General features: G+C 39.8%; 2 protein-coding genes across 7 annotated transcripts in view; both read left to right on the plus strand.

The window, feature by feature from the left end:
* pacsin3 (protein kinase C and casein kinase substrate in neurons 3) overlaps nt 1-27,366 on the plus strand; it is a 49,701-nt gene extending 22,335 nt beyond the window's left edge. For 2 of the 6 annotated variants that reach the window (XM_081348700.1, XM_081348699.1), the window contains 8 exons: nt 2,458-2,614; nt 3,838-4,073; nt 5,151-5,306; nt 5,960-6,135; nt 11,499-11,619; nt 12,928-13,058; nt 18,746-18,833; nt 26,322-27,366. In XM_081348700.1, coding sequence (XP_081204826.1) covers nt 2,458-2,614; nt 3,838-4,073; nt 5,151-5,306; nt 5,960-6,135; nt 11,499-11,619; nt 12,928-13,058; nt 18,746-18,833; nt 26,322-26,333 — 1,077 coding nt within the window. In that variant the 3' untranslated portion in view covers nt 26,334-27,366. Of the gene's footprint in view, nt 1-2,457; nt 2,615-3,837; nt 4,074-5,150; nt 5,307-5,959; nt 6,136-11,498; nt 11,620-12,927; nt 13,059-18,745; nt 18,907-26,321 lie in introns of all 6 variants that reach the window. The other 4 variants (XM_081348696.1, XM_081348695.1, XM_081348698.1 and 1 more) reach the window with 2 other exon arrangements.
* Nucleotides 1-27,509, plus strand: part of LOC308687271 (apoptosis regulator BAX) — a 423,052-nt gene that overhangs the window by 299,471 nt on the left and 96,072 nt on the right. The window lies entirely within an intron of this gene.

The raw sequence follows: 27,509 nt of genomic DNA on the forward strand, positions 1-27,509 counted from the left end.
TAGCCAAAGACGAACGAACAAGTTCAAACAAGACTATTAAGAGTGACATTTAAGGGATAATAATTTATATTCATTATACACTTATTACACCGATTTTTTTTTTTTCATAGGCTAATTGGGGACATTGAATTGAGATTAATGTTTTTCTTACCTTTTTATAAATCATGTAGGCTACAGCGTAGGCTACAAAGCAATCGTTCAGATAAGATGATCACAACAATATTATCAAACTCTGTAAACAATAAATCAACTCTGATCAACTCTTATTTCAATACAATTAAAAACGGAGACGCAAGACGGCAAATTGTATTTGAATGAAACGAGAGAGCGTGTCCGTTGTGATAACATTACGTCTGTCAGAGAGTTTGAAGTCTGCCCAGATGAAGAATAGGCTACATGACGGTGCAAATGAACTGGTAGTTCCACGAGACTTTTATAGATGTTTTCTCTCAGTTAAGCACACTCTTCACATACATGTCGAAGAGCGAATGTTAAAAGGGAAAAGAAAACACTCTAAAACACGCTACAAATCAAAGTGGAAGTAAACACATTATAATAAAGCAACGGTCAGCAGTAGAGCAGTCATCTTCCTCTTTGCGCGAGTAATCTCACTCTCATTGTGCGTCCGCGCTCACATAAAAACAGCAGCATGCATACAATAACGTAGGCTACGCCATAGAAGTAGTTATCTTAAAGGCACATTAACATTCATGTCATGAACACTACTTAACACTAGGTGGCCGTTACAATGCATGTGCGCGGTCTTATAATGCGTTGCTATTGATTCATTATAAGGAAGGAAATGCTTTAAAAAGTGCATAGAGCTGCTTGTTTTATTTGTTGTTTGTTGATTTTCAAATATAAAACTTGTTGAAATGTCTTCAGTGTGATCATCAACTCTTTTTGAACACTTTCATCTCGTTTTAACAAAACCGTGATAATATTGATAATCGCGATAATTTTGGTCACTATTATCGTGATATTTAATTTCCATACCGTCCCATCCCTACCTATACATAACACACAGTACATGGTACATAAGTATTATTCCATGACTACTTTCAATTAACTCCTCAGCAAAACTGCTTAGGACTGGATGATGTTATATTTTAACCGTCATTTATATGCGTCACCAAATAGGTAATTAGGCTTAGTCACCACACCAAATTGTTATAAGTTTAACGAAACGTCACTGGTTTCATAATTATCGTTATCTCCACAATATAACTCGAGATAATTAATGAATCACTTATTAATAATGAATTATACAACTACTAATAAGTATATTCATCTTTACCCAAATACATACAGTACACTCATAGTAAGCTACTATGTACTATAGCAAATCTTGATTGTTATATCGTCAAATGTAAACCATAATAGTTGGAGACATCCTACTTTGCCTGCATAAATACACGTAAAGCAAACAATATGTATATTATACAGCAAATCTCGGCTGCATGATTGTTTATAGTAGGCTATATCATCGCAAAATGGAAACCTTATTATCGCACAGTTCTATAAAGATGGATGTATATTAACAATTTGTATAACAATGTGTATTCTTAAAAGGGCTATATAAATAAATTTGTCTCATCACTATGTAGAAAGGGCCCATAATATACAGCTGCTTGTAATTGAGAGATGCACATGAGAAAAGTGATGCTAAAAGTTTGTTTATGCTACAAGTTTATAATATAATTATATAGCAAACATATTGGTCAATTGACAATGTCTAAAACCATTTTAAGATATAAAGATTAGCCATGAATAGTCATGTTTTGTTTTCTAAAATGGTAATCGGGGGTAAAGTGTGCCAAAGTGGGGTAAGCTGTGTCATTGGCTCAACTAATAGTGCTTCAAATGCTGCACTAGTAGAAAATGCTAACATAGTTTCACTTCTAGTATTATGAATATTAATAAATGTAAATAATCTGCAGCACAATAAAACTTCTGAGATGGGATCATGCAGTAAATATATATATTTTTTCTCATTTATATTCATTTATATGTTTTTGAAATATAAATCATTAATGTAGTTCCTTTATAATTCTATAAACCTTTCACCCAAATGTGCATCACATTTTGTGGACCACTTCTTTTTATTTATTTTAATTTTAGATTTGTCATAAATGTCCCTGTTCATAAATGCTTTCTTCTCGTTTCACTTGATAACCGAAATACAAGTACTATCTCATTTCTCCTTGCTTTGAGGAAAACATAAGTCACAGATGGCATAGTTCCCCTAAACTGGTTTATGTAAGTTACAGGAAGAAGAGTCAAATTCTAAAATCTTAATGATTAACATTTATAAGACTGAAATTATGTATTCACTGATATTCCCAGTTGTTAATTGTTGTGACCAGATCACGTGAGTTAAGCTTGAGAACCAGATTCAGAAGTTGATCTGTGTGCAGTGTTTTAATATGACTCTCTAATATGACTTTCATCGGTTAGCCTGGGAACTACAAGAGGACGGTTAAGCGCATTGACGATGGCTACAAGCTATGCAACGAGCTGGTCAGCTGCTTCCAGGAGCGGGCCAAGATTGAGAAGGGCTATTCCCAGCAGCTGAGTGACTGGGCAAGGAAATGGAGGGGTGTTGTGGAGAAAGGTCAGTATGCATCTGCGCCTTACCTTAAAGTAGAGGCATCCCTCTACAGTCACATCAACACATTCTCTACTAATGAGCTGATAAGTGCCTCTGTCAAACATTTATAAATGTCTGACCTTTCATTTACCGTATCAGTGCCCACCCGAAAATAGTTGCACAGTAGTTTGGGGAAAAGAAGGTATGAATGTAATATACAGTAATGCTGCCTCTTTTGCTTAAGTCGTGTGTCAGTGATCTATCAATTCGTGTCGCTGTTAGTATCTCCAAATCAACTGCTTTTCAGGAAATTGAAAAAAAACAAAACATTTTTTTAAATAATTAAACATCGCCTTGTCAAAGTTGATTTTGTGGCATTATATATGGTCAGACACTTACATTTGTCATTATATTATTAACATTTTACCAAAATCAAGCTCAAATAGAGTTGCGAGGTTTTTGACCATCGAATGTCGTGTTTTGTCCGTCATTAGAACAGCTGCATCAGATGCAGTAAGTGCATCGCATTACATTCTCATCAATCTACTGGTTAAGGTTTTCGCACAGGCTATTTCAAGTATTGGTTACTCACTCAACGTTATAAACGGTAGACTAAGACACTCTTCTCTGCTCCTCAGATTAATAGAACATTAGCACTTCATTCACAATAGAAGTGGGTGGAGTTATGAGGTTTGACTGACAGTTTGAGGATCCAATAGAGTTATGAGGTTTAAACAAGCTCTTTTTAATACTTTTTTCATTGGTTAGATATTTGCAAAACACACAGACAGACGTAAAGGGTGACCAATCGTAATGATTTATGAAAAAAATTTAAATAACGAATTCTGGAGATACGAGTTTTCCGCCCAACAGCGACAATATACTGGATTTTGCATAGATGTTTTCAGCACTTGCAAAATAACCATGAGAACAGTACCAACATTTACAGTTTTAAGCATTTAGGATTCAGTGTAAACAAAGCCACTGTATCTTGTATTGACCTTAAGAAAAGTCGTGGATATGAGTGGATTACCTCCCAGTGAGAGCCTTAGGCTTGACAAATATTCCAGTAACCAAACCATGTGACCTTAAAGGGGCAGACACACTGACCTACAATTATACTAAGAGCCAAGATGTGTATCTAGAGAAGAATATTATACAAACTTGGGGGTGTTTTTATTTTTATAAGTTGGACCAGTAAGCAACTATCCAGTGTAATAAGCTGAATTGTGTTTTCTCTCCTGCAGGCTCACAGTATGGGACTCTGGAAAAGGCCTGGCATGCTTTCATGAATGCGGCTGACAGACTGAGTGAGATCCATATGGAGCTAAAAGAGAAACTGGTTGTTGAGGACAGTGAAAAGATTAGAAACTGGCAGAAGGATGCCTTCCACAAGCAAATGATTGGTGGATTCCGTGAGACCAAAGACGCTGACGAAGGCTTCCGTAAGGCCCAGAAACCCTGGGTCCGAAAACTGAAGGATGTGAGTCTTCTTTTGCAGAATACTATGCCATTAGTATGGATTTAATCCATTAAATGATGGCAGAGAGAACAAAAGAAATTAGTTTATATCCACTTTGCCCATCTTGTTTTGTGTTGTGTTTTCATTGTTAGTTCTAATGTAGTTGACTATTGTTAACAATCTTATTGTAAAGTGTTGCCATTTAGACGAATGCAAAAAATCTGCTTTTTATTTTCATGCAATAAGTAGATGGTGATCAGTGATTGCCAAGCTCCAAAAATGACCAAAAACAGGGTTTCTGCAGGTCTTAAGTTTTAATTCGCCCAAAGGTACTGAAATCAGAGCAGAAAGTTAAATGTTGCATGCATTGCAAGAAATGAATATCTTTCTCACTATGTTTGTTCTGTTTTCCAATACAAATATCTAAACATCTTTAAATAAAGAGAGATTTACTTAAGGTGCAAATGAAAATGAATTAAATGATCTGTTAATGTGTTTTCAGCTTTCCCTTAGTTGATTTTTCTGAGCAGATTGGCAGATATTTGTTCTTGATTTAATCATAAACTCACTAAATTATCAATTTCACAGAAAACAAGACTTCACGTTTTGTTATTTTGTGTCTCCAGTAAATGCATCGTGATGAGAATCTTTAGACATTTGCACTGGAAAACAATGCGAAAAGAGTGTTTGAAGCTACTTATAAAAAAACAAAAGTGAAACGTAATAGATTTCTGTTGGAAGTAATTTTTTTTAACTCTGACGTGTTGCTTGTGTTTCTCCATAGACATGTTGTGGTCCCTTGACTTTATTCCTTACGTTTTATTTACTTAGTCTTAAAAGGTCTTGCAGTCTTAAATTTACCTTCATAAGCCTGCAGAAACCCTAATGATTGGTTTGTTATATCCCAAGTCTTCTAAAGCAATATGATAGCTTAGTATGAGAAACAGACTGAAATTAAATTAATCTCGACGACTGATTTGTTCTCTTTTTATTTCAGGTTTATAACAGTGTTTAAAGAAAACTATGTATTACACCATGTATCACAGTGTATTTAGTAATGAGTAAAAGGTATGGATGTGTAAACATTTTCTCTGATAGGTGGATTCTACCAAAAAAAGTTACCACCAAGCCCGGAAGGAAGAGCGCACGGCATTGACCCGTGAAACTCATGCCAAGGCTGACACCACCAAATCCCAAGAGGAGGTCCGCAAGTTCACAGATCGCCTGGAGAAATGCACCCAAGAGGCAGAGAAGGTACCGTGAGAAGAAGCACAGACACAGCAGTTTTAGTCATTTTAGTTTTGTGAGGTTTTTCCATTTAAGCTGGTAATTACTGTATGGAAAGCTTGTCAACGAGTGTCCATGTCTAGGTGGAAGGAGATGGGTGGGGAATGACAGAATTTCCATAAAATGTAGACAAGACAAGGCTTGCTTGTTGCTAGTGCCAATAGTAAAGCTCCTGTGATGATGTCGTACTGTGACAATGATAAATTAGGGGTGTGAACAACATTTATACCTACACTTTATACCTTCATTTTCTGCTTTTTCAAAGGTGTAAAGAGAAACGCCACCTGATTTTATTTATTTTAGAGGCATTTTGCTTTGTTTTCCCATAATTTATGAAAGCAGACTTGTTGTCTGTCTTTCAGATAGTCATGAAATTCATATTAGTACATTTACATTTCATTTATATGATGCTTTGATCCAATGTGATGCACAAATAAAGAAAGTGGTACAGCTTTCTCCTTTAGTTTCAACAACTCTCCATCAAAACCCTGTGAATATTCATTGGTCCATTTAGATGTATTCTGGGTATTCTGAACAGGAAATTCTGATCTTTGTTAGTGACCCTGTGTCCCATGACCTGCTTGTTTTTTTTGGGTCTTTTTTTGGTTGTTTTTCCTCAGGCTAAGGAGCGTTACGAGAGAGCCCTTGACGAGCTGAATCGATGTAACCCACGTTACATGGAGGACATGGAGCAAGTGTTTGAAATCACCCAGGAGGCCGAAAAGAAGAGGTTGCGCTTTTTTAAAGAAGTTCTTCAGGACATACACCAGCACATGGACCTCTCCAACAATGATGGGTAAGTCCCTCTGCTATGTCCCCGCTTCACACTCTACACAGACACGTATCTTCTAGGACAGCATGCTAATTAATATGTAGAATTTGAAACTCTTTGTGTCAGCAGTAGGGTTTGGTATCGAGAACTGGTTCCAAAATCCTAAAAACCAGGGATTCGATAATACGCACACATTTTGATTCCTCTTATTGATTCCTTTGCTTAGAAAATATGACATTTACCAGGGGTGTGACGAGAAACTTAGCTCACGAGAACAAGACGAGGTTTTTTTGCACAGATTTTTTAAGAAATCCTCAATGACAAAATTCATGACTGGAAAAATAGTCTGCAGGTTGCATTTTGAAATGTTTGAATGAATCATCTTGTAATCAATGTCATTTCAGTTCTACTTTCTGAGTATGAATTATCATATGCGTTGAAAGATGACAATATACAATAGGGCTGGGTAAAAAATATAGATTTCTCAATTTTAAATGATTCTCATTTTTACGAACTGATATCGATTCTTAAATCCCAAGAATTGATTAGTCATCCCGTTTTCAGTTGATGAATGAATGGAACATTGTAGCGCACATCCCATCCAATAAATCGCAATAATCTTTGTGCTGTGTTACTACTGATTTGAAACAAAGTCTCCGATTTCAAATTACGTCCATTTTCTTACGAAATTCAAAAATATAAATACCGTTTTGCCAGAGATCACACTGGCAAGAGAAGCAGCACATGATCTTCTCTTCCGCCTTAATAATACCAGTTACAGCATGAAATAAACATGAATGAGCATCTGAAAGTGTGTTAAAAGATGGATTACAAATTATCGAAATCCGTATCATGTCACATGGAATCGCTCAATCAGTGTTTGAACCGTGGAAAGACGTCAGTAAAACAGCTTGTAAACAATGTCATGTAACATCACATTTACCTCAGAAAAACCATATCCAGTGACCATAAACTCGTCAGTCAGCGAGAAAAATTCTAGAGAGGAGCATTTTGCTAAATATATGCACCATATTACATATTCATTATAATTGAATGTTAACATTAAATGTTCTTCAATATTAAATGCATGTTTGAATACATCTGGCAAGTTTTTATGACAGCCACCATTTAAATGTTTATATTTCATATAACTTTATTATTATATAAATAAATAAGTGTAATTTAAGTGTTTGTATACAAATCAGCTAATTTTTACCTTCAATATTATAGTAGGCTAATGAAGCCTATATTCTACAACTGATTCCCATAGTTTACACCATTAGTAAAGAAATGTGTTTTCCTTGAGAAATTTTGCCATGTATTGTACATGATATCCAAAAGAACCAATATTGAATCGAATCAAATCGGATTCGAAATTGAATCGAATTGCAAGCTTGTGAATCGAAATCGAATTGAATTGTGAAATTTCTGTCAAAACCCAGCCCTAATATACAAGCACTGTAAAAGGTTTTGCCACAAACTCCACTGACTGGCTTTTCTCCCGTATGATTTAACATGAGTCTCTTCAGACCTTACTGTACATGAATTATGAGCTTACAGAACTTCTGATTGAGGATGTGTGTGACCTCATAAATTAACTCCTTTCCACAAATTGAACATAGAAATAAAAACAGTATAAATAACACTCAAGTGCAAACAATAAGTGCAACCTTAAACAAAGTACTCAAAGTATATCCAAAGAGCAAACAGAGACCAAAACAAAAACCAGAGCTAAGAGGTGGTTACCACTACACAGCCCAGCCTAAGATAGGTTTTGATGTTGGGAGACAGGCTATTGTTGTCAGCCTAATTTGTGCGCATCAGGGTGCTCGCGTTTTACTTTCACTTTTGAATTCGCAATCGTATGTACTGTGTATAAGGAGTAGTGGTGCTGAGCGCGAATTCTACAAGATATGACATTTATCAGACGCTTAGATGGTTAGGCTCTGTTACGCAACGAATCCTCTGCCGTGGTCTTGTCATCTCACCTTACTCTCAGATCAGACATGTGCAATAGTTTACAATTGAAGCGACCGTTATCTAACTGAATTAAACGGTTTTTATTTCTATTAAAAAAGCAAAATGACAATGGAGACGTAGTGTAAATGTAGCGGTGTCATATTCTATGCTAATTTCACCCTCACGCTCCTCCATGGTGATATTGCGAGATTTTTCACCTTGACGAGAAATTTCATCATGAGATCTCGTCACACCCCTAACATTTACGGACCCAAACAGTGTGGCGTCGTCAACCATAGAGCTGTTTTGGGCCCCGGGCTCCAGTGGTGGTGAATTTCTAATGGGTCGAGTGTGAATGAGCTGTTGTCTTTGCACGGCCCACGAGTGGGTTCTGGAATGTCGGATGCTTCTCCCTAAAGGCAGAATTAGGAATTGATAAGAATCAGAATTGATAAACCGAATCGTAAAAATTCAAACAATACGACACCCAACCCTAGTCAGCATCAAGTCCATTGACGGTCGTTCACACACACCAACCAAACAGTGATTTGGGAGTAGATTCCAATAGAATCTAATGTTCCTAATGACTCTTTACTCTTATAATACTGCATAATAAATACACAGCACACACACATTAGGTAAAATTGTACATTTTTAATTAGATGACAGTATTATCAATCAATACTTTTCAATATTGAAAACAGTCTGCTGATATGTATAATTGGCATTTCCCTTGATCTACCATCTTAACTAATAATTCTCACTGAGCTTGTTGCCATGCATTCTGGGATTGCCTTATCCACAAAGTATACATGTGATACCTCTATAGAATTTGGCTCAAATGCATTTAAAAGGCAGCTTCTTATAGACTTAGATAGTCTTACCAATAGTTTTAGGTAGAGCCACATATGTAATTTTTGACAGGAATGAACACGAGGCTACGAGGGACTAAAGTACAGTGTGTTCAGTGGATTGTACTGTTGTTTAACAACATACCGATTGCTAAGCTGACGAAACATCTTTCCAAAATACTTTCAGTAGACAAAAAGTCCATTAAACATTTTTGAAAGTTGTGCGTTTTGAAAATGACCTTTACACCGTGTGTGCCATTGTAAAGACTGTAAGGCCTATAGAGATAGAGCTATAAAAAATAAAATGCAATATTCTAATAATCATAAAAAAAATCTAATATTGAGTACTGTGTAAATTATTGTAAATACTTTTTGAATTAAATAATATTCATAGTCGACATTTCTCTTGGCTCTGTGCCATCTTTGATGAGTTTTGTTCACTGAGCTTATTTTTAATTGGAATAAATATGTTCCACGGTACTTTTAGGTATTGAATGTAGTGGTGTAGTTATAGGTGACATTGCTATTTTATTTTAACTGATTTTATCCATGAAGATTTGGAATATCTTAAAAGGCAGCAAAATTTGCCATCCAACTGTTTTAAGCAGCATTGGTGCCTGGAAAATAGTCTTGATGCCTAAACATGCTGTCTAGTTAGGGGCCTCATTAGAGTTTGAAACGGAGCCACTGAGAGACTGACAGGCACAGATGTCGGGTTGTGCAATGAAAACTGACATGAGAGAAAATGGGGAGCTCTGTCTCAAACTTTTCTCAATGTCAAGTCCCCTTTTATAAAGGCCGTGTCAATATCCTTAGGCTCTTGAAATAGTTTCTGGTCATTTATGTGTCTCATAGCTGAAAACTGAAGAATGTTAACCATTAATAAGTGTTTATTTATTTTTTCCGTTCTCTCTGCTATCATTTTGTTTACTTAATGAGGAATTCTGAACATGTCGTTGATCATTAACCAGGGTCATTTCAAAAGAGCTGAAAGCTAGGGCAACTCAGTGCTTTTTTAATCATTGAACAAATAGCTTCTTTCGTTTTGCGTTTTCGGTTTGCTCAATCAGCGTGGAGTTACATGTTCAGAATGGCAACAAAAACAACACCCTTCAAACCTGTCTCTGCAGTTTTGTTTAGCTGTAATTACAGGGCTGGTGCTGAGCTGTGAGTTAATCATGTAGTATAGTTTCATGTACAGGAATCTTTCTGTTTACTTTATCCCTCCTTCATTCTTTGAATTTTCATAGTACTTAATGTTCCCTGGCCCTTTTGTTCTGGTAGCAGTGGTTATGAAATAAACTTTGACTAAAGAACTAGATTTGAAGAAAATGTGAGCGGTGCTTGGCCGAACAAAAGTTGTCGACAGTATTCTAGTAATAGTAGTACCTTAAAGAGATACTTCACCGCTGGAAAGATGAATGTGTAATTTATGCTAAATTGGGTCATTTATGTAGTAGAAATGTGAAATTATTTTAGAAGTGTCCTTCTAGACTGAGAAGCCAGAAAATGTATTTTTGGCTCATGTGGATGAAAGACAACAACTCCCAGAATGCACTTCCTTCGCTGCCCTACGAGGACACTCCCAAGCCACACCGCCCGGTTACAGAGGGCAGTATCGGAAGAAATTATACAACTAGGCTACTAGTCGACTCGAAACTGAAAAGACGCAGTTTTATCGCGAGTCTCCGTGACGAATTAGTCCGCCCCAGCTCGAGTCTGTCCGGGCTCTTCGGACATGTCCGGCCGGGATTTTGAGATCGCCCAAAATGTCCGGGATTTGGCTTTTGCTTTCTACAGTCGCCATTCATTCTGTTTTACATTATTTGACACTGATGCTTTCTGCTTCACACGGACCCAGACCGAGATGAAAACACGGGATTTTTCTTAGCAATGCTAAAACATCAACCGACCACTTGTTTAGCGTTCATGTAAACACTACATTCAGAATCACCAATCGGAATGAATTCAGTCCGATTGAAACAAAAGGTGTGCATGTAAACCTAATGAATGGTGCGATCTCGAAATCCCGGCCGGACATGTCCGGGAAAATGAGGACATATGGTCACTCCTACTACTCAGCTTTCTCCACAGAGCAAGAGCTTGTTAGCTTTTAGGGGTAGATAAGGTAAAAAGTTGTCCAATTGTACTCCCCAAAAGTCTGCGCATTTTGTCTGTGTTGTACAATTGTAGTTCTTTGCACTTGGGTCTTCCTCGGTCGTCTCTTGCTCGTCTCCAGATGGTTCAAAATGCAGCTGCAAGACTGTTGACCAGGGCAAAGAAATATGACCATGTCACCCGTATTTTAGCATCGCTCCATTGGCTCCCGGTCCAGTTTAGGATCCGGTTGTTTGTTTTTAAAGCTCTTGATGATCAAGCTCCTCCTTATCTCAAAGATCTTCTTACTCCACATTCATCTTAAAGATCTTCAGATAGGTTTCCATTGTATGTCCCTCACCTTGCACCTTTTATTATTACTTTAAAATTTTAAGTTGGTGTAACCTGTATTTTTTTTAACACACACTTCCTTGTGTACAAATAAAACCTGTTCTGAGTATGTGGAAAATCCCCATGCAGATTCAGAGCCCTGTACCGAGACCTCGGCCAGACCATCAGCGCAGCGAGTGACACCGAGGACCTCAGGTGGTGGAGGAACACACACGGGCCCGGCATGAGCATGAACTGGCCACAGCTCGAGGTATAGTGCAAAATTATGCTTTGGTTATTTGCTATCTCAGAATACCAGGAGAGACATTTACCAGATGCAAACATAAACGCTAACATTTGCCTAGAAAAGATATGACATTTACGGACCCAAACAGTGTGGCGTCGTCAACCATAGAGCTGTTTTGGGCCCCGGGCTCCAGTGGTGGTGAATTTCTAATGGGTCGAGTGTGAATGAGCTGTTGTCTTTGCACGGCCCATGAGTGGGTTCTGGAATGTCGGATCCTTCTCCCTAATGGCAAATCCTTCCCAGCCCTCCCGACCAACACAAACACACACACACACACACACACACACACACACACACACACACACACACACACACAAACACACACCCAGACACACAGTGGCACTGTCAGCACCTCCATTTGTGCAAATGATGGTTGGACACACATGACGGTCTGTGTATGGATGCATTGTGGAATCTGAGAGTGTCCGAATTTTTGAACCCCCATCCCCCTCCCCCCAACGGTGTGAATGTTTAATCGAGCAGTAGATTAAAGCTAAAAACGAAGCTTTTAGTCAAGTTTGCCCAGGTAAGTGACACCTCCGGAGGAATCTTCTGGCATCCTCCCTGTTCTGCCAGTACATTGGAGGCCTTTGTATGGCTGTAAATGTCTCTCTCTCTCTCTCTCTCTCTCTCTCTCTCTCTCTCTCTCTCTCTCTCTCTCTCTCTCTCTCTCTCTCTCTCTCTCTCTCTCTCTCTCTCTCTCTCTCTCTCTCTCTCTCTCTCTCTCTCTCTCTCTCTCTCTCTCTCTCTCTCTCTCTCGGATGATCTAACAGCATGTGACTCTGAATATAAGTGCTGTTATGTCAGAGTCACATTGTGTGACTGTTCTGGAATTTTGTTGTGCTTTAAAGAGGGAGGGGAGGTGTATATATACAGTATCGGTCAGAAGTTTGGAAACATTGCTATTTTGTAATGTTTTTGAAAGAAATCTCTCATGCTCATCAAGCCTGCATTTATTTGATTAAAAAAAGAAAGAAATATAACAATGGTTCATCATCATTACTCCAGTCTTCAGGGTCACATGATCCTTCAGAAATCATTCTAATATGCTGATTTATCAGCACTGAGTAATATTAATTAGGTAAGGATTAGGTTCAGTTGCATGTAATTATGCATACTTTATAGTAACTACATGTAACGTGTAACAAGGACACTGTAAAATAATGTTACCTTTTTTAAAATATACTATTAAATTCAGAAAATCAAAGGAACTTGTAACATAAGTTACATGTGATTTATGCATTTTCACATGTGCGTTTGGTGTTCTAACAGGAGTGGTCACCAGAATCGCACCGATCCATCAGTCGAAAGGAAAGAAACAGTCATTCTGATGACGTTGTCACTCTGACGAATATAGTCTCGGCGGGACACGAACCCCCTCAGACCCCACAGGACACCACAAGGTACATCTGACCAACACACACACTCAAATGCTCAAAAATATTCACACATATATATATTTTTTAAATGTTTACACCTGGTCACTTCGTGTTTTACTGATTAGTTAAATCTCTTCCGTTTTACACTTGACCTCATAAATGTGTCTCTGCAAAACTAATATAAATCCGATCTTCAATTCCCGTGCTGTTTTCATGGAACGTGTTTCAACAACCAGCGGTATTTACACTTGTCCGGTTTCATTTGAAATGTGTCTCAGACCTCCTCATGAAGTGGTTCGAGTGATCGGATTTAAATCCGCCTCTAAAACGTTTCGTAGGTCTTTTCACGATCGAATGGTTATATCCCATCAGAGAAAACACATGAAGTGACCGGGTGTAAACAGGCCGACAGAGGAAGATAAATACTCCCACTTCTATGCATATTTGACTTTATTCAGATTAATAATAGCAAATAAGGCATGCACAAAAAACACTACATTATATTTCCTCAAAATTCACAAACTAATATTTGAAAAAATATTTGTCAACCTCCCAAAAATAGGTACACTGATGAGTTTCATGTTCTGTTACAATAACAAGCCAACTTTTAATTACAGTGTTGTATTTAGAAGTGGAGGATTGTTACTGTTTTGTTTTTTTAATTATCCTGGAAACAGTTCTTCCCTGAGGGCTTCGCTCACTGCTAATTGGTGTAGCTGTTGCTAAAAGCAGTGAGTCAGCACATTCAGACAGTGTGTGTGTGTGTGTGTGTGTGTGTGTGTGTGTGTGTGTGTGTGTGTGTGTACCTGGTAAACCATACGTTGTGGAGACATTTTTTGGTCCCCATGAGAAAAACAGCTTGTAAATCATACGAAATGAATTTTTTGAAAATGTGAAAGTGCAGGAAGTATTCTGTGATTGGTAGGAGATAGGGGCTAGAATGTACAGTTTGTTCTGTATTACATTTTTATATAAATCAAGCCTATGAAATGTCCTTATGATGATAAGAATACTTGTGTGTTTGTGTGTGTGAGAGTGTACATGTTTTTCTATCCCGGTGGGGACTTAAACCTGAATGCACACAGACTCATGGGAACTCGTGTCACTGTGGGGACCTAAATTGAGGTCCCTTTGGGTACAGAAGCTTATAAATCATACAGAATGAGTTTTTTGGGAAATGCAGGAAGTTTTCTGTGATGGGTAGGATTAGTGTAAGGGGACAAAATATACTAATAAAAACCATTTCGTCTATGGAGAGTCTCCACAAAGATAGTGAACCATGTGTGTTTGCGAGAGAGAGAGAGAGAGTGTGTGTTAGGGTAGCATGTTAACATGAGATCAGGGAAGGTCAAAAGTATTAGCTAAATGAAGTGCCAGGAAGGAACTGATAAAGGTCTGGTTCAGATACTATAGATGGCTCATGTTGGTGTGTGCGTGTGCGTGTGTGTGTGTGCGAATCTGGTTCAGATACTAGAGATGGCTCATGTTGGTTTGTGTGTGTGTGAGTCTGGTTCAGATACTAGAGATGGCTCATGTTGGAGTGTGTTTGGGGTGTGTGTGAGTCTGGTTCAGATACTATAGATGGCTCATGTTGATGTGTGTGTGAGTCTGGTTCAGATACTAGAGATGGCTCATGTTGATGTGTGTTTGGGGTGTGTGTGAGTCTGGTTCAGATACTATAGATGGCTCATGTTGGAGTGTGTTTGGGGTGTGTGTGAGTCTGGTTCAGATACTATAGATGGCTCATGTTGATGTGTGTTTGGGGTGTGTGAGTCTGGTTCAGATACTATAGATGGCTCATGTTGGTGTGTGTGTGTGTGTGTGTGTGTGTGTGTGTGTGTGTGTGTGTGTGTGTGAGTCTGGTTCAGATACTAGAGATGGCTCATGTTGGAGTGTGTTTGGGGTGTGTGTGAGTCTGGTTCAGATACTAGAGATGGCTCATGTTGGTGTGTGTGTGTGTGTGAGTCTGATTCAGATACTATAGATGGCTCATGTTGATGTGTGTGTGAGTCTGGTTCAGATACTAGAGATGGCTCATGTTGGAGTGTGTTTGGGGTGTGTGTGAGTCTGGTTCAGATACTAGAGATGGCTCATGTTGGTGTGTGTGTGTGTGAGTCTGATTCAGATACTATAGATGGCTCATGTTGGAGTGTGTTTGGGGTGTGTGTGAGTCTGGTTCAGATACTAGAGATGGCTCATGTTGGTGTGTGTGTGTGTGTGAGTCTGATTCAGATACTATAGATGGCTCATGTTGGAGTGTGTGTGTGTGTGTGTGTGTGTGTGTGTGTGAGAGAGTCTGGCTCAGATACTATAGATGGCTCATGTTGATGTGTGTTTGGGGTGTGTGTGAGTCTGGTTCAGATACTATAGATGGCTCATGTTGGTGTGTGTGTGTGTGTGTGTGTGTGTGTGTGTGTGTGTGTGAGTCTGGCTCAGATACTATAGATGGCTCATGTTGATGTGTATTTGGGGTGTGTGTGAGTCTGGTTCAGATACTATAGATGGCTCGTGTGTGTGTGTGTGTGTGTGTGTGTGTGTGTGTGTGTGTGTGTGTGTGTGTGTGTGTGTGTGTGTGTGTGTGTGTGTGTGTGTGTGTGTGTGTGTGTGTGTGTGTGTGTGTGAGTCTGGCTCAGATACTATAGATGGCTCATGTTGATGTGTGTTTGGGGTGTGTGTGAGTCTGGTTCAGATACTATAGATGGCTCGTGTGTGTGTGTGTGTGTGTGTGTGTGTGTGTGTGTGTGTGTGTGTGTGTGTGTGTGTGTGTGTGTGTGTGTGTGTGTGTGTGTGTGTGTGTGTGTGTGTGTGTGTGTGTGTGTGTGAGAGAGAGAGTCTGGCTCAGATATTATAGATGGCTCATGTTGGAGTGTGTGTGAGCCTCTCTCAGGGCACACAGGGAATGCCTGTTAAAGTGCAGTATTATACGTGGCCTTCTGCTTATTAGTCTGGTCTCTGTTGACTCTTAAACCCACAGGTGGCATGAGGTGGACTGCTATTACGAGAACCTAAGTGGCTATGCACCGTCAGTGCAACTTTCTTTACTGACCTCCTGTCTCAGAGGACAGACGACAGCTCTGTTCTGAAACCTAGTGAGCAGCCTAGCTAGACCGTATTCCTAGGCATCATGGGTTGTCACAAAAGTGGGCAGCAATATTACGCACTGTTAACTGTCAGTGTCCCGACATGCTTTTTATTGTAATTCTTTTTTTATTGTTATTGCTTTTTTAAATTTAATTTAATTGTTTCCCCTATCGCATATTTCAGTAATCATCATAAATTAGGTATCTTTGGACATTGAGTTATCTTGAAAACGGTATTTTTAAACCTTTAAGTGGACTCTTTTAGTGGACCCTTTTGTGATATCAACTTCAAATTTGGAGCACAACTTGATTAGACATACTGTATGCCTTTTGAAATAAAAGAAGACACTCAAAAATTAACCAAAGCATTCATCAAAAACATTTAATTTCAGATTTATGCTCAAAAAGGGGGGTGATAGTTAACAGGTCGATGCTAAGGCGGCATTGGATACAGAGAAGACAATCCCAAAATGCACAGTGATTAGTTCAGTGCAGAGGTTGATTTAAGTCGAGAGAAATTCTGAATATTAGATATGCAAAATGTGGATGAGCATCATATAGTTGAGCTGTTGAGACTCTCACTCAACAGTGTGTGATGTGAACTCTGCTATTCGTGCCGATGTAGGATGTTCCAAATCATTCATTTTTAAGGTTGCATTTACTATAGGTTACATGTCTTCTCAGAAGGCAGCTGCCTATGTAGGCCGTAGATAGAAAGGCAACTCACTAGGTTGTGGAACAGAGCTAACAAGATCTCTAAGACAAGAAACTTTCTAAAATCATCAGTTTTTAATGTTTTGTTGCTATTAAGACAAATCAAATTAACTCATTTGATCTCAGTCCGTTGTGAGAGCCAATCATTTGTGATCCTGGACCACAAAACCAGTCACATGGGTAAATTTGTTTGAAATTGAGATTTATACACTGAATAAATAAGCTTTCCATTGATGTGTTTGTTAGGATATGACAATATTTGGCCGAGATACAGCTATTGAAAATCTGGAATCTAAGGGTGCAAAAAAATCTAAACATTGAGAAAATCAACTTTAAAGTTGTGCATTTATGTTGGCGATTATGCTGCATTCACTCACAAAAAATAATGTTTTAAATATTTACAGTAGGAAATGTACAAAATATCTTCATGGAACATGATCTTAATATCCTAATGATTTTTGGCATAAAAGAAAAATCGATAATTTTGACCCATTCAATGTATTGTTGGCTATTGCCACAAATATACCCGTGCGACTTGTGACTGGTTTTGTGATCCAGGGTCACATTTGGGAATGTTGGTTCCCAGCAAAAAAAATTGTTTAATGTAGTTAGCCTAATCAAGGTTTTAACAGTTACAATTTTGATTTGCTCTTTGCAGATTCCTCTGTGAAAATCAACATGCATCCTCACTCCTCAATGTTATTAGAGTAAAAACTGAATGAATGTTCGGGGTTCAACACAGGTTAAGCTCTATCAACAGCATCTATGGAGCAAGACGTTTCACAGAGATAAACTTTGTTGACACTGTTTTGAAAGTATTTTCATAAAACTTTGTTACATGTGGATTCCAGACAGTTTACACACAGAAATATCGCATGTGCGAGCTGAGCGTACAGAGTAAAGCCCAAAGTATACTTCTCTTTTTTTAATGCGTTGTATGCATAGCCTTCCATGTGACAACATGTATGCGTACCAGTGCCTGGAAAAAACTCATATACACATCTTTATAATCTTTTAGGCTAGAGTTGTACAAATGCAGTTACTTTTAACCTCCTCTGTAATCTCTCATAGCCCACCAGTTGCTGTTTCCATCCAAAGTTGCGAGTTTAACTTGTGCGCAAATTAAAAAATGGAATATCGCAATAAAACATTTGCGAATAAAGCACCGCTTCCATCCAGCGAGTCGAATGTTATTTTTATTTTTAGGATATTTTAGTATGGAAACATGACTATTGTTGGCTGTGTTTGAAATCGCCCCCTATACCCTTAAATACTGTAGGACACTATTTGAGGGCACCATTTTTAGTGGTGTTTGAAGCCATAGTTGACATTATCAAGTGCATTAATTCAATCCCATAATGCACTGCAATAACAAGTGTACAACTAATTGACACTCCAAGGCTAGAGAATACCCATAATGCACTGAGGGTCGTGCTAAATAATTTCCCACACTCGCAGCCGAATCATCCATACATCCATTTTCCAAACCACTGGTTCAACGTGGCTACATGCATATAGTATGCGAAAATTGCATCACACACACTGCATGCGGACCCTAGTGTACACGTAAAAAGTGAAGTATACTTTGGGCTTAAATCTGTCTGCTTCCATACTGTACGCGCTTACTGTAGCTTAGTGCAAAAACCGAAATGTACATTAATTACTGTAAATGTGATGTTTAGCTTTTGTTCATTTTTTTTTGCAAACTGAAGAACACATTGAAATTAGTTTCTGTGATAATCCATGGCATGCCACAGATAAGTTTAATTCCTTCAATAGATTTGAGATTTTTATTAACATTTCAAATGTTTTTAGCTGAACTATCACAGATCAGCTGATTACAAATCTTCCAGCTTCTATTAAAATGATTCCTCCATGAATGTGTGCAGATTTGTAACTCCTCTGCTGTCCACACAGGGCGGGTAAAGACTACTCCTCGGACTGGTCTGATGACGAGAGCCCCAAAAAATACATCGCAGCCAACGGGGTGGAGGAGGAGGAGAAGGTACTCGGGGTTCGTGTTAGAGCGCTGTATGATTACACAGGGCAGGAGGCTGATGAGCTGAGCTTTAAAGCAGGTATTAATCCCTACTAATGCTTATTAATGACACACACATCAACATACACACACACATGGAACGGCTGGCTGTGGCTTGTGGATTCATCGATCAAACCCCTTTTCTGTGCTCTTTCAATGTCTCTCTGTTATTTCAAAAGGCATTGCGGAAAGGACCAGATGAAATGGGGTTTGTCAGTGTTAGCATGTGCGCATGTGCGTGATTAAATCGGCACGTTACATGGGTTTATTTGAGACGGCTTCCTCACATTTAGACAAAACCCATGAAACACGAACTAGTGAACTGACACAAAACACAAACGTACTCATTTCCAATACGGCTGTGCTTGAATTTTCACAAAACGGAGGCAGCAAAACATAAAATAAGTTTTAAACTCTTATATTATGCTGAAATGAGTTGTTACGCTGGTAACACTTTACAATAAGGTCCTATAAGTTAACATTGGTTAATGCATTAACTAATATTAACTAGCAATAAGCAATACATTTGTACAGTATTTGTTAATCTTTAAGGTTAGTAAAAATACAACTGAATGAAAAATTTAAATACAGCTAATTATTTTTTAGCTCACAACTTTTGATTTTAATAATATATTAGGTAATTAACAAATGAAATAAGATTAGAAAATGCTTTTTCGTTGTTAGTTCATGTTAACTAATGTAGTTAAATAATGTTAGATGGAACCTTGTTGTGAAGTGTTACCATTACGCTTGGGGTTTGTTCACATTGGCATGTTTGGTTGGACTAAAACGAACTCTGGTGTGATTGCTCCGTTAGTGCGGTTCATTTGAATAAGTGTGAACGCTGCCATTTTGCAACAAACAAATTTAGTCCTGGTCCGCTAACCGTTCACATTGGCATTTTAACACTGAACCTAAAGATACCGAACCTAAAGGCATATGGATATGCTCACAACCTGATTGGTTGGCTTTTATAACGTATATTTCGTGACGGAACTTACCGAACATCCAAACCTATGCTGTGTGCTGGGATAAATGCACTCGTTGTATGTGCGTAGTCTACACATAATGCTATTTTTACCAGCTGAGAACTCGTGAAGAGCTTATAAAATGTGTAAAGGAGTCAAAACTACGGTGGCCGAGAAGGGTCACAACACAAACAAACGCCACAACAACTACATATTCAGAAAACACATACAAACGCCACAACAACTACATATTCAGAAAACAACTTCGCCGATTTCACATCACGTACGCTGCAAATATTCACAGCACGAGCAAATAGGGAAACGAACTGCAAAATGCAAAGACACAACGGAAATGTTTCCAGGGGGGCCATAATCAGTGACGGCTACAAGAGGTAAGTGTTTCTCTTTTATTATGACAGACTTGTCGATGTGCTCTGATACCAAAGTGGTTTTGTGTGTTTTCAACATAAGTTATTGTCCCCATAACGTATTAGTCCACGCAGATAATTGTTAAACGTTCTGCCAACGTTGTTAACTGGAAACTAGCTGGCTAGCTCGCTTCTGGTCACTAAATAGATGCATTACCGGCGTTTGTACATTGTTGTCCTGATATCTGAACTATTTATTTATTTTTCAGATTGAAATGTTCTGTCCGTTTTGTGCTGCAAACCACTTCGGTATCAGAGCACATCGACAAGTCTGTCATAATAAAAGAGAAACACCAGAGAATGTCTAATAAGGCCGTAGACGGGCTCTGGAAACACTTACCTCTTGTAGCCGTCACTGATTATGACCCCCTGGAAACATTTCCGTTGTGTCTTTGCATTTTGCAGTTGGTTTCCCTATTTGCTCGTGCTGTGAATATTTGCAGCGTACGTGATGTGAAATCGGCGAAGTTGTTTTCTGAACATGTAGTTGTTGTGGCGTTTGTTTGTGTTGTGACCCTTCTCGGCCACCGTACAAAACAGCGGCAGGAATCCCTCCGTCACACACACAAATGAAGATCTGCTGCAAAGAGATGCGCTTCTGATGCCTGAACGCAATATCATGACTATGATGAGAAAAAAAACGTTACGCTTTAGCATTCATGTCCTGTTTTTGACTCATCTTTTCAGCGTCTTGGTCTGCTTGTTTGGTGCACACCAGGTTTTGGATGGCAGCGTTCACACTTATTTAAATGATCCGCACTAACAGAGCAATCACACCAAACATGCCAAGTGTGAACACACCCTAAATTGATCATTTTCTTTTTTGGTTCGGACCAAGAGAACCAAGTGTGAACAGCCTAAAAGATGGTAACAACACAAGGGGAATTTTGTTTCCATTGGAAAAAGGCATTTATTTCCCAATAATGTTAATTCTACTTTGTTTTTAAAATTCCCCAGTTTTTCGAAAGTTTCAAAGTTCACATCAGATGCTGATCTATGGACTTTCCTAATAAATCAATAGTCTGAGCTGCTGATACCTGCATGTCGTGAATAATTCACAGGCTTCCCAAAAGTCACTAAATGACATCAATCCTCCCCTCTGATTGGCTGTAGGCCATTTAGATCCAGCTTAGGAGACAGGACTGACTCTAATGCTAAGTTTCTTTGGTCTTCTGGTTAGATTAGCAGGATTCTGCGCCGCAGGAAGCTTTAAAGCAGACACATTAGTAATGCAGAATGAGGGTAAATCAAATCTTCACAGCACAAGGATAATGAAACAATCACATTTGGTTTTGTTTGCTAGAAGAGCAGGATCTACTTTGACGTTTTTTTTTAATCTGCATGCGTGTGTTAAATATCATATAGAGCTTAATGGACTCAGTCTGGTCATTTATTAGCCCTGTTACTCTAGAAACTGCCAGAATTCATTATGCCAGACTGCAGCTCTTACACTATATGCAATAACAGACATGCCAAGAGTGACACCTGCTGGATGTTTTTGTTTTGTTTTGTTTTTTTCACTATAAAGCAGATTTAAAGGTGAAGATTTTTGTTAAAATAAATTCTCTTAACTCACTTTATTGTTCATTGACTACTATTAGTATGCCATTCATTGGTTTATCTCCCCCAAAAGTGTGAAAATTGAGTCTCCCAGGCACCATCATTGCTCATTGAGAGCAGTCCACTCAGATCTGTCTATCACTTTCCAGCTCAACCTATAGTTTGAGTTTGGGGACGTGGCTACTGTAGCTGGCTGAGAGTTTGGGGCGTGGCTACTGTAGCAGGATGAGAGTTTGGGGTTTGCTTACTGTAACAGAGAGAGTTTGGGGTGTGGTTACTGTAACAGAGAGAGTTTGGGGCGTGGCTACTGTAGCAGAGAGAGAGAGTTTGGGGGCGTGGCTACTGTAGCTGGCTGAGAGTTTGGGGCGTGGCTACTGTAGCAGGATGAGAGTTTGGGGTGTGGTTACTGTAACAGAGAGAGTTTGGGGTGTGGCTACTGTAGCAGAGAGAGTTTGGGGCGTGGCTACTGTAGCAGAGAGAGTTTGGGGCGTGGCTACTGTAGCAGAGAGAGTTTGGTGCGTGGCTACTGTAGCAGAGAGAGTTTGGGGCGTGGCTACTGTAGCAGAGAGAGTTTGGGGCGTGGCTACTGTAGCAGAGAGAGTTTGGGGTGTGGCTACTGTAGCAGAGAGAGTTTGGGGCGTGGCTACTGTAGCAGAGAGAGTTTGGGGCGTGGCTACTGTAGCAGAGAGAGTTTGGTGCGTGGCTTCTGTAGCAGGCTGAGAGTTTGGGGCGTGGCTTCTGTAGCAGGCTGATAGTTTGGGGGCGTGGTTACTGTAGCAGAGAGAGTTTGGGGCGTGGCTTCTGTAGCAGGCTGATAGTTTGGGGCGTGGCTACTGTAGCAGAGAGAGTTTGGGGCGTGGCTACTGTAGCAGAGAGAGTTTGGGGGTGTGGTTACTGTAGCAGAGAGTTTGGGGCGTGGCTACTGTAGCAGAGAGAGTTTGGGGCGTGGCTTCTGTAGCAGGATGATAGTTTGGGGGCGTGGTTACTGTAGCAGAGAGAGTTTGGGGCGTGGCTTCTGTAGCAGGCTGATAGTTTGGGGGCGTGGCTACTGTAGCAGAGAGAGTTTGGGGCGTGGCTACTGTAGCAGAGAGAGTTTGGGGCGTGGCTACTGTAGCAGAGAGAGTTTGGGGGCGTGGTTACTGTAGCAGGCTGATAGTTTGGGGGCGTGGTTACTGTAGCAGAGAGAGTTTGGGGCGTGGCTTCTGTAGCAGGCTGATAGTTTGGGGCGTGGCTACTGTAGCAGAGAGTTTGGGGCGTGGCTACTGTAGCAGAGAGAGTTTGGGGCGTGGCTTCTGTAGCAGGCTGATAGTTTGGGGTGTGGTTACTGTAACAGAGAGAGTTTGGGGTGTGGCTACTGTAGCAGAGAGAGTTTGGGGCGTGGCTACTGTAGCAGAGAGAGTTTGGGGCGTGGCTACTAGCAGAGAGAGTTTGGTGCGTGGCTTCTGTAGCAGGCTGAGAGTTTGGGGCGTGGCTTCTGTAGCAGGCTGATAGTTTGGGGGCGTGGTTACTGTAGCAGAGAGAGTTTGGGGCGTGGCTTCTGTAGCAGGCTGATAGTTTGGGGCGTGGCTACTGTAGCAGAGAGAGTTTGGGGCGTGGCTACTGTAGCAGAGAGAGTTTGGGGGTGTGGTTACTGTAGCAGAGAGTTTGGGGCGTGGCTACTGTAGCAGAGAGAGTTTGGGGCGTGGCTTCTGTAGCAGGATGATAGTTTGGGGGCGTGGTTACTGTAGCAGAGAGAGTTTGGGGCGTGGCTTCTGTAGCAGGCTGATAGTTTGGGGGCGTGGCTACTGTAGCAGAGAGAGTTTGGGGCGTGGCTACTGTAGCAGAGAGAGTTTGGGGCGTGGCTACTGTAGCAGAGAGAGTTTGGGGGCGTGGTTACTGTAGCAGGCTGATAGTTTGGGGGCGTGGTTACTGTAGCAGAGAGAGTTTGGGGCGTGGCTTCTGTTGCAGGCTGATAGTTTGGGGCGTGGCTACTGTAGCAGAGAGTTTGGGGCGTGGCTACTGTAGCAGAGAGAGTTTGGGGCGTGGCTTCTGTAGCAGGCTGATAGTTTGGGGGCGTGGTTACTGTAGCAGAGAGAGTTTGGGGCGTGGCTTCTGTAGCAGGCTGATAGTTTGGGGGCGTGGCTACTGTAGCAGAGAGAGTTTGGGGCTTGGCTACTGTAGCAGAGAGAGTTTGGGGCGTGGCTTCTGTAGCAGGCTGATAGTTTGGGGGCGTGGTTACTGTAGCAGAGAGAGTTTGGGGCGTGGCTTCTGTAGCAGGCTGATAGTTTGGGGGCGTGGCTACTGTAGCAGAGAGAGTTTGGGGCTTGGCTACTGTAGCAGAGAGAGTTTGGGGCGTGGCTACTGTAGCAGAGAGAGTTTGGGGCGTGGCTACTGTAGCAGAGAGAGTTTGGGGCGTGGCTACTGTAGCAGAGAGAGTTTGGGGCGTGGCTACTGTAGCTGGCAGAGAGTTTGGGGGCGTGGCTACTGTAGCAGAGAGAGTTTGGGGCGTGGCTACTGTAGCTGGCAGAGAGTTTGGGGCGTGGCTACTGTAGCAGGCAGAGAGTTTGGGTTATCTACATTTACCTGTTGAGACCTGCTTTCACAAATGCCCGTAAGAGCTGTGTTTGTGATGTTTGAATTGGGGAAGGCGCAACGTATATGAGCGGCATTTTCAAGGTTGTTTGAAACGCTTTATTTTTGTAATTCCACTAGGTGTCATTGGTGTCGCAAAACTACATGCTTCACCTTTAAAGGTGAACTTTAGTATTTTTGTTTTGTATTATTTTATTATTATTGCACTGACCAACATGACAGTAACCTTAGACTTAACTGACACCGAGTGTTGGATGTAGCAAAAAAAAAAACATTTTCAGTTACCCATGCCATTGTAGAAATGCTGTCTTCATCTAATGTAAGAGTATATCATTCTAAACATATTTTTCAGAAGTACCATTTCTTATCTGTGAAACTTTTTAAATGAAAGAAAAAAGGAGTGGAACTGTTAAGTTCCTGCAAAAACTCTAATGAATATAAAATGGCTCCTCCATAAACCCTCATAAAGGAAAAGTTTTTGAGGATGTTGAAGTTCCTTGAGTACACACCAGAATATTTCAGGCACATTTACTTTCAATATTTTAATAGACAGCCTGAAGCCCGGTTTCATGCTTGACGTGTCCGCACAGGCACAAGGGTGTGCAGACCACAAGTGAGATCATTGCAGCGCTTGCGAAACTCTGTGATGACTCTGCAAGACTTCGCTTCACTCAGTCCTGCACAGCCCAGGGTGGAGCCCTGGGTAAATGTTCGATGTTAATCCCCCAATTCCATGTTTTGTGTAAAGAAAAAAGATAAAGAAAAATACAATACAAATACCGAAACATTAAAATGTGCACTACTGTTCAAAAGTTTCTTCTGCTCACCATTTGATAAAAAACTGTAAAATATGAATACAATTTAAAGAATTGTTTTCTATGGAGGCTCTAAAGGGACATGGTAAAGAAAAAAAATGAGATGGGAGGAAAAATAATAAATAGATGCTTTTGCGTTGCAAAGAACACAAAACATTTGCGACAGACAAACATTGATTTATTGTTTTTCCTCCCATCTCATATTTGTTTTCCGTCGCCATGTCCAGTTGGGGCTCTGTAGTTTTCTATTTGAATATATTTTAAATGGAATTTATTTCTATGATGCAAATTTTCAGCATCATTACTCCAGTCTTCAGTGTCACAGTTTTTGCTGCTTCATATTTTTGTGGAAACAGTGATGCATTTTATCAGCATTTATTTGAAATAGAAATCTGTTGTTAAATTATAAATGCCTCCTGATCAATTTAATTCTTTCTTTTCTGGTATTGATTTCTCTGAACGGTAGTGTACAATATTAAATATCATATTTAATACAGTACACTATCGTTCAAACAAATTCAACGAGATTTGAAAAAAAAAACATTTAAAATATGGGTATTCTTTTTGAAATTTGCTAAATATTAAACTCATTAAAGTATCAGTGATTTTTAAATGAGTGTCAGATGAATGTAAAAATACTGAGCATGAGCATACTATTAAATATCAACTGATTGCGATTATTCTGTAATATTGGACGATGTGGAACAGAGATATAGTGGGAAAACTAAAGTCAGCTGGTTATAGTCATAAAATAAACCTCTTCAGGGTTGTTATGACCGGCTGACTTTACTTTATACCTTATATGTGTCACATGGAAGAGTAAAGGCCCGTTCACACCAAGGACGATAATGATAAAGTTTTAAAAAATATTCTAAATATAAAAGAATAGCAGAGTCCACACCTCAACTATAGCGATAACGGCACAGAGAAACGATATCGTTGGAATCACTTTCCAGCTGATGAACGATAAAATCGTTAAATCGGGATGGATTCTGATTGGCTGTCAAAGAGCTGGAGCATTTAAAGCAGAACGATATCGTCGGCTGGTGTGAACGTGCCTGAAGGAGTGGTGTTATGAGCTGTGTGTGTGTGTGTGTGTGTGTGTGTGTGCAGGTGAAGAGTTAATGAAGCTGGGTGAGGAGGACGAGCAGGGCTGGTGTAAAGGACAGCTGTCCAGCGGAGAGACGGGTCTCTATCCTGCAAACTACGTCCAAAACCTCTCGTCCTGAGAGACACACACACACCCTTACCCGAGAGGTCGAGTCACACCGAACCATGATGGAGCGAATGCCACGACACGCCAGAAGATTAGAGAGGAGCGAGTTCAGTGTTTGAGTTTTGATTTTTGCTGACACACTAGAGGACTTTAGGAATAGTTAGTCCCCCTTCGTCCTCGGCTTAATGAGAGATCAGTGCCTTTATTGTACAATGCCAGAGACATTCACAGCACTGCGACTAAAGCAGAACCGGTTGAATGGACACGACGTTCACTGTCTGGAGGAAAATCCGCCACCGTTTTCTTCACGTGTGAATCGCCACTGTCGGACCGTTTTGGAAGATCTACCACCTTTCATCATCGCAGTCCTCTTATTATTTTAGTATTTCACATGTCAGATATGTATCAGAATCATTTCAAGTATTCGATCAAATCTTCACCGACGTTCTTTACGTTCAGGGTCGTGAGAAGCGTGTTAGTGTGTTGATATATTTTGTATGATACGTTTAGATTGTTCTAGTTAAACTGAGCATTTCTTTGCCTGTAGTTCAGAAGTGAAGGATTCTTCATTGCATATTTACGTTTTCACAAAGATATATGGATTTATAATATACAAAGTATCACTGGGCGGATGCTCTTAGAATCTTGATCCTGGAGATTCTGAAATCTAGTCAGTGGGATCGTTTAACTTTTTTAATTCATCTTTTTTTGTTTTTATTTGGAGCGCAAGAATGTTTCTGTTGTTAAATGATATAAAGTATCAGAGAGGGCAAAACCTCCAGGCTTCTTGTGTGTGTGTGTTTGTGTGTGTGAGCGGTCATGAGAAATATGCCCATTTCCACACGCTCTGCCTCCAATAAACATGGTTTTACATCAAACTACTGTAACAGCCAATACTAATCAATGTAAAAATATCAAATAAACGTGAGATTCTGATCTTTGTATAGTGGCTATGATGCTTCTTGAACATTAAGTGAAGTTTTACATTATTGTTTATAATTAACTTGGTTAATATTTCACCCAAAAATGAAAATTCCCTCATTATTTTCTCACCCCAAGGCATTTCAAGATGGATATGAGTATGA

This window comes from Scardinius erythrophthalmus (genome assembly GCF_964197995.2).
Source record: "Scardinius erythrophthalmus genome assembly, chromosome: 2".
NCBI classification, from domain to species: domain Eukaryota; kingdom Metazoa; phylum Chordata; class Actinopteri; order Cypriniformes; family Leuciscidae; genus Scardinius; species Scardinius erythrophthalmus.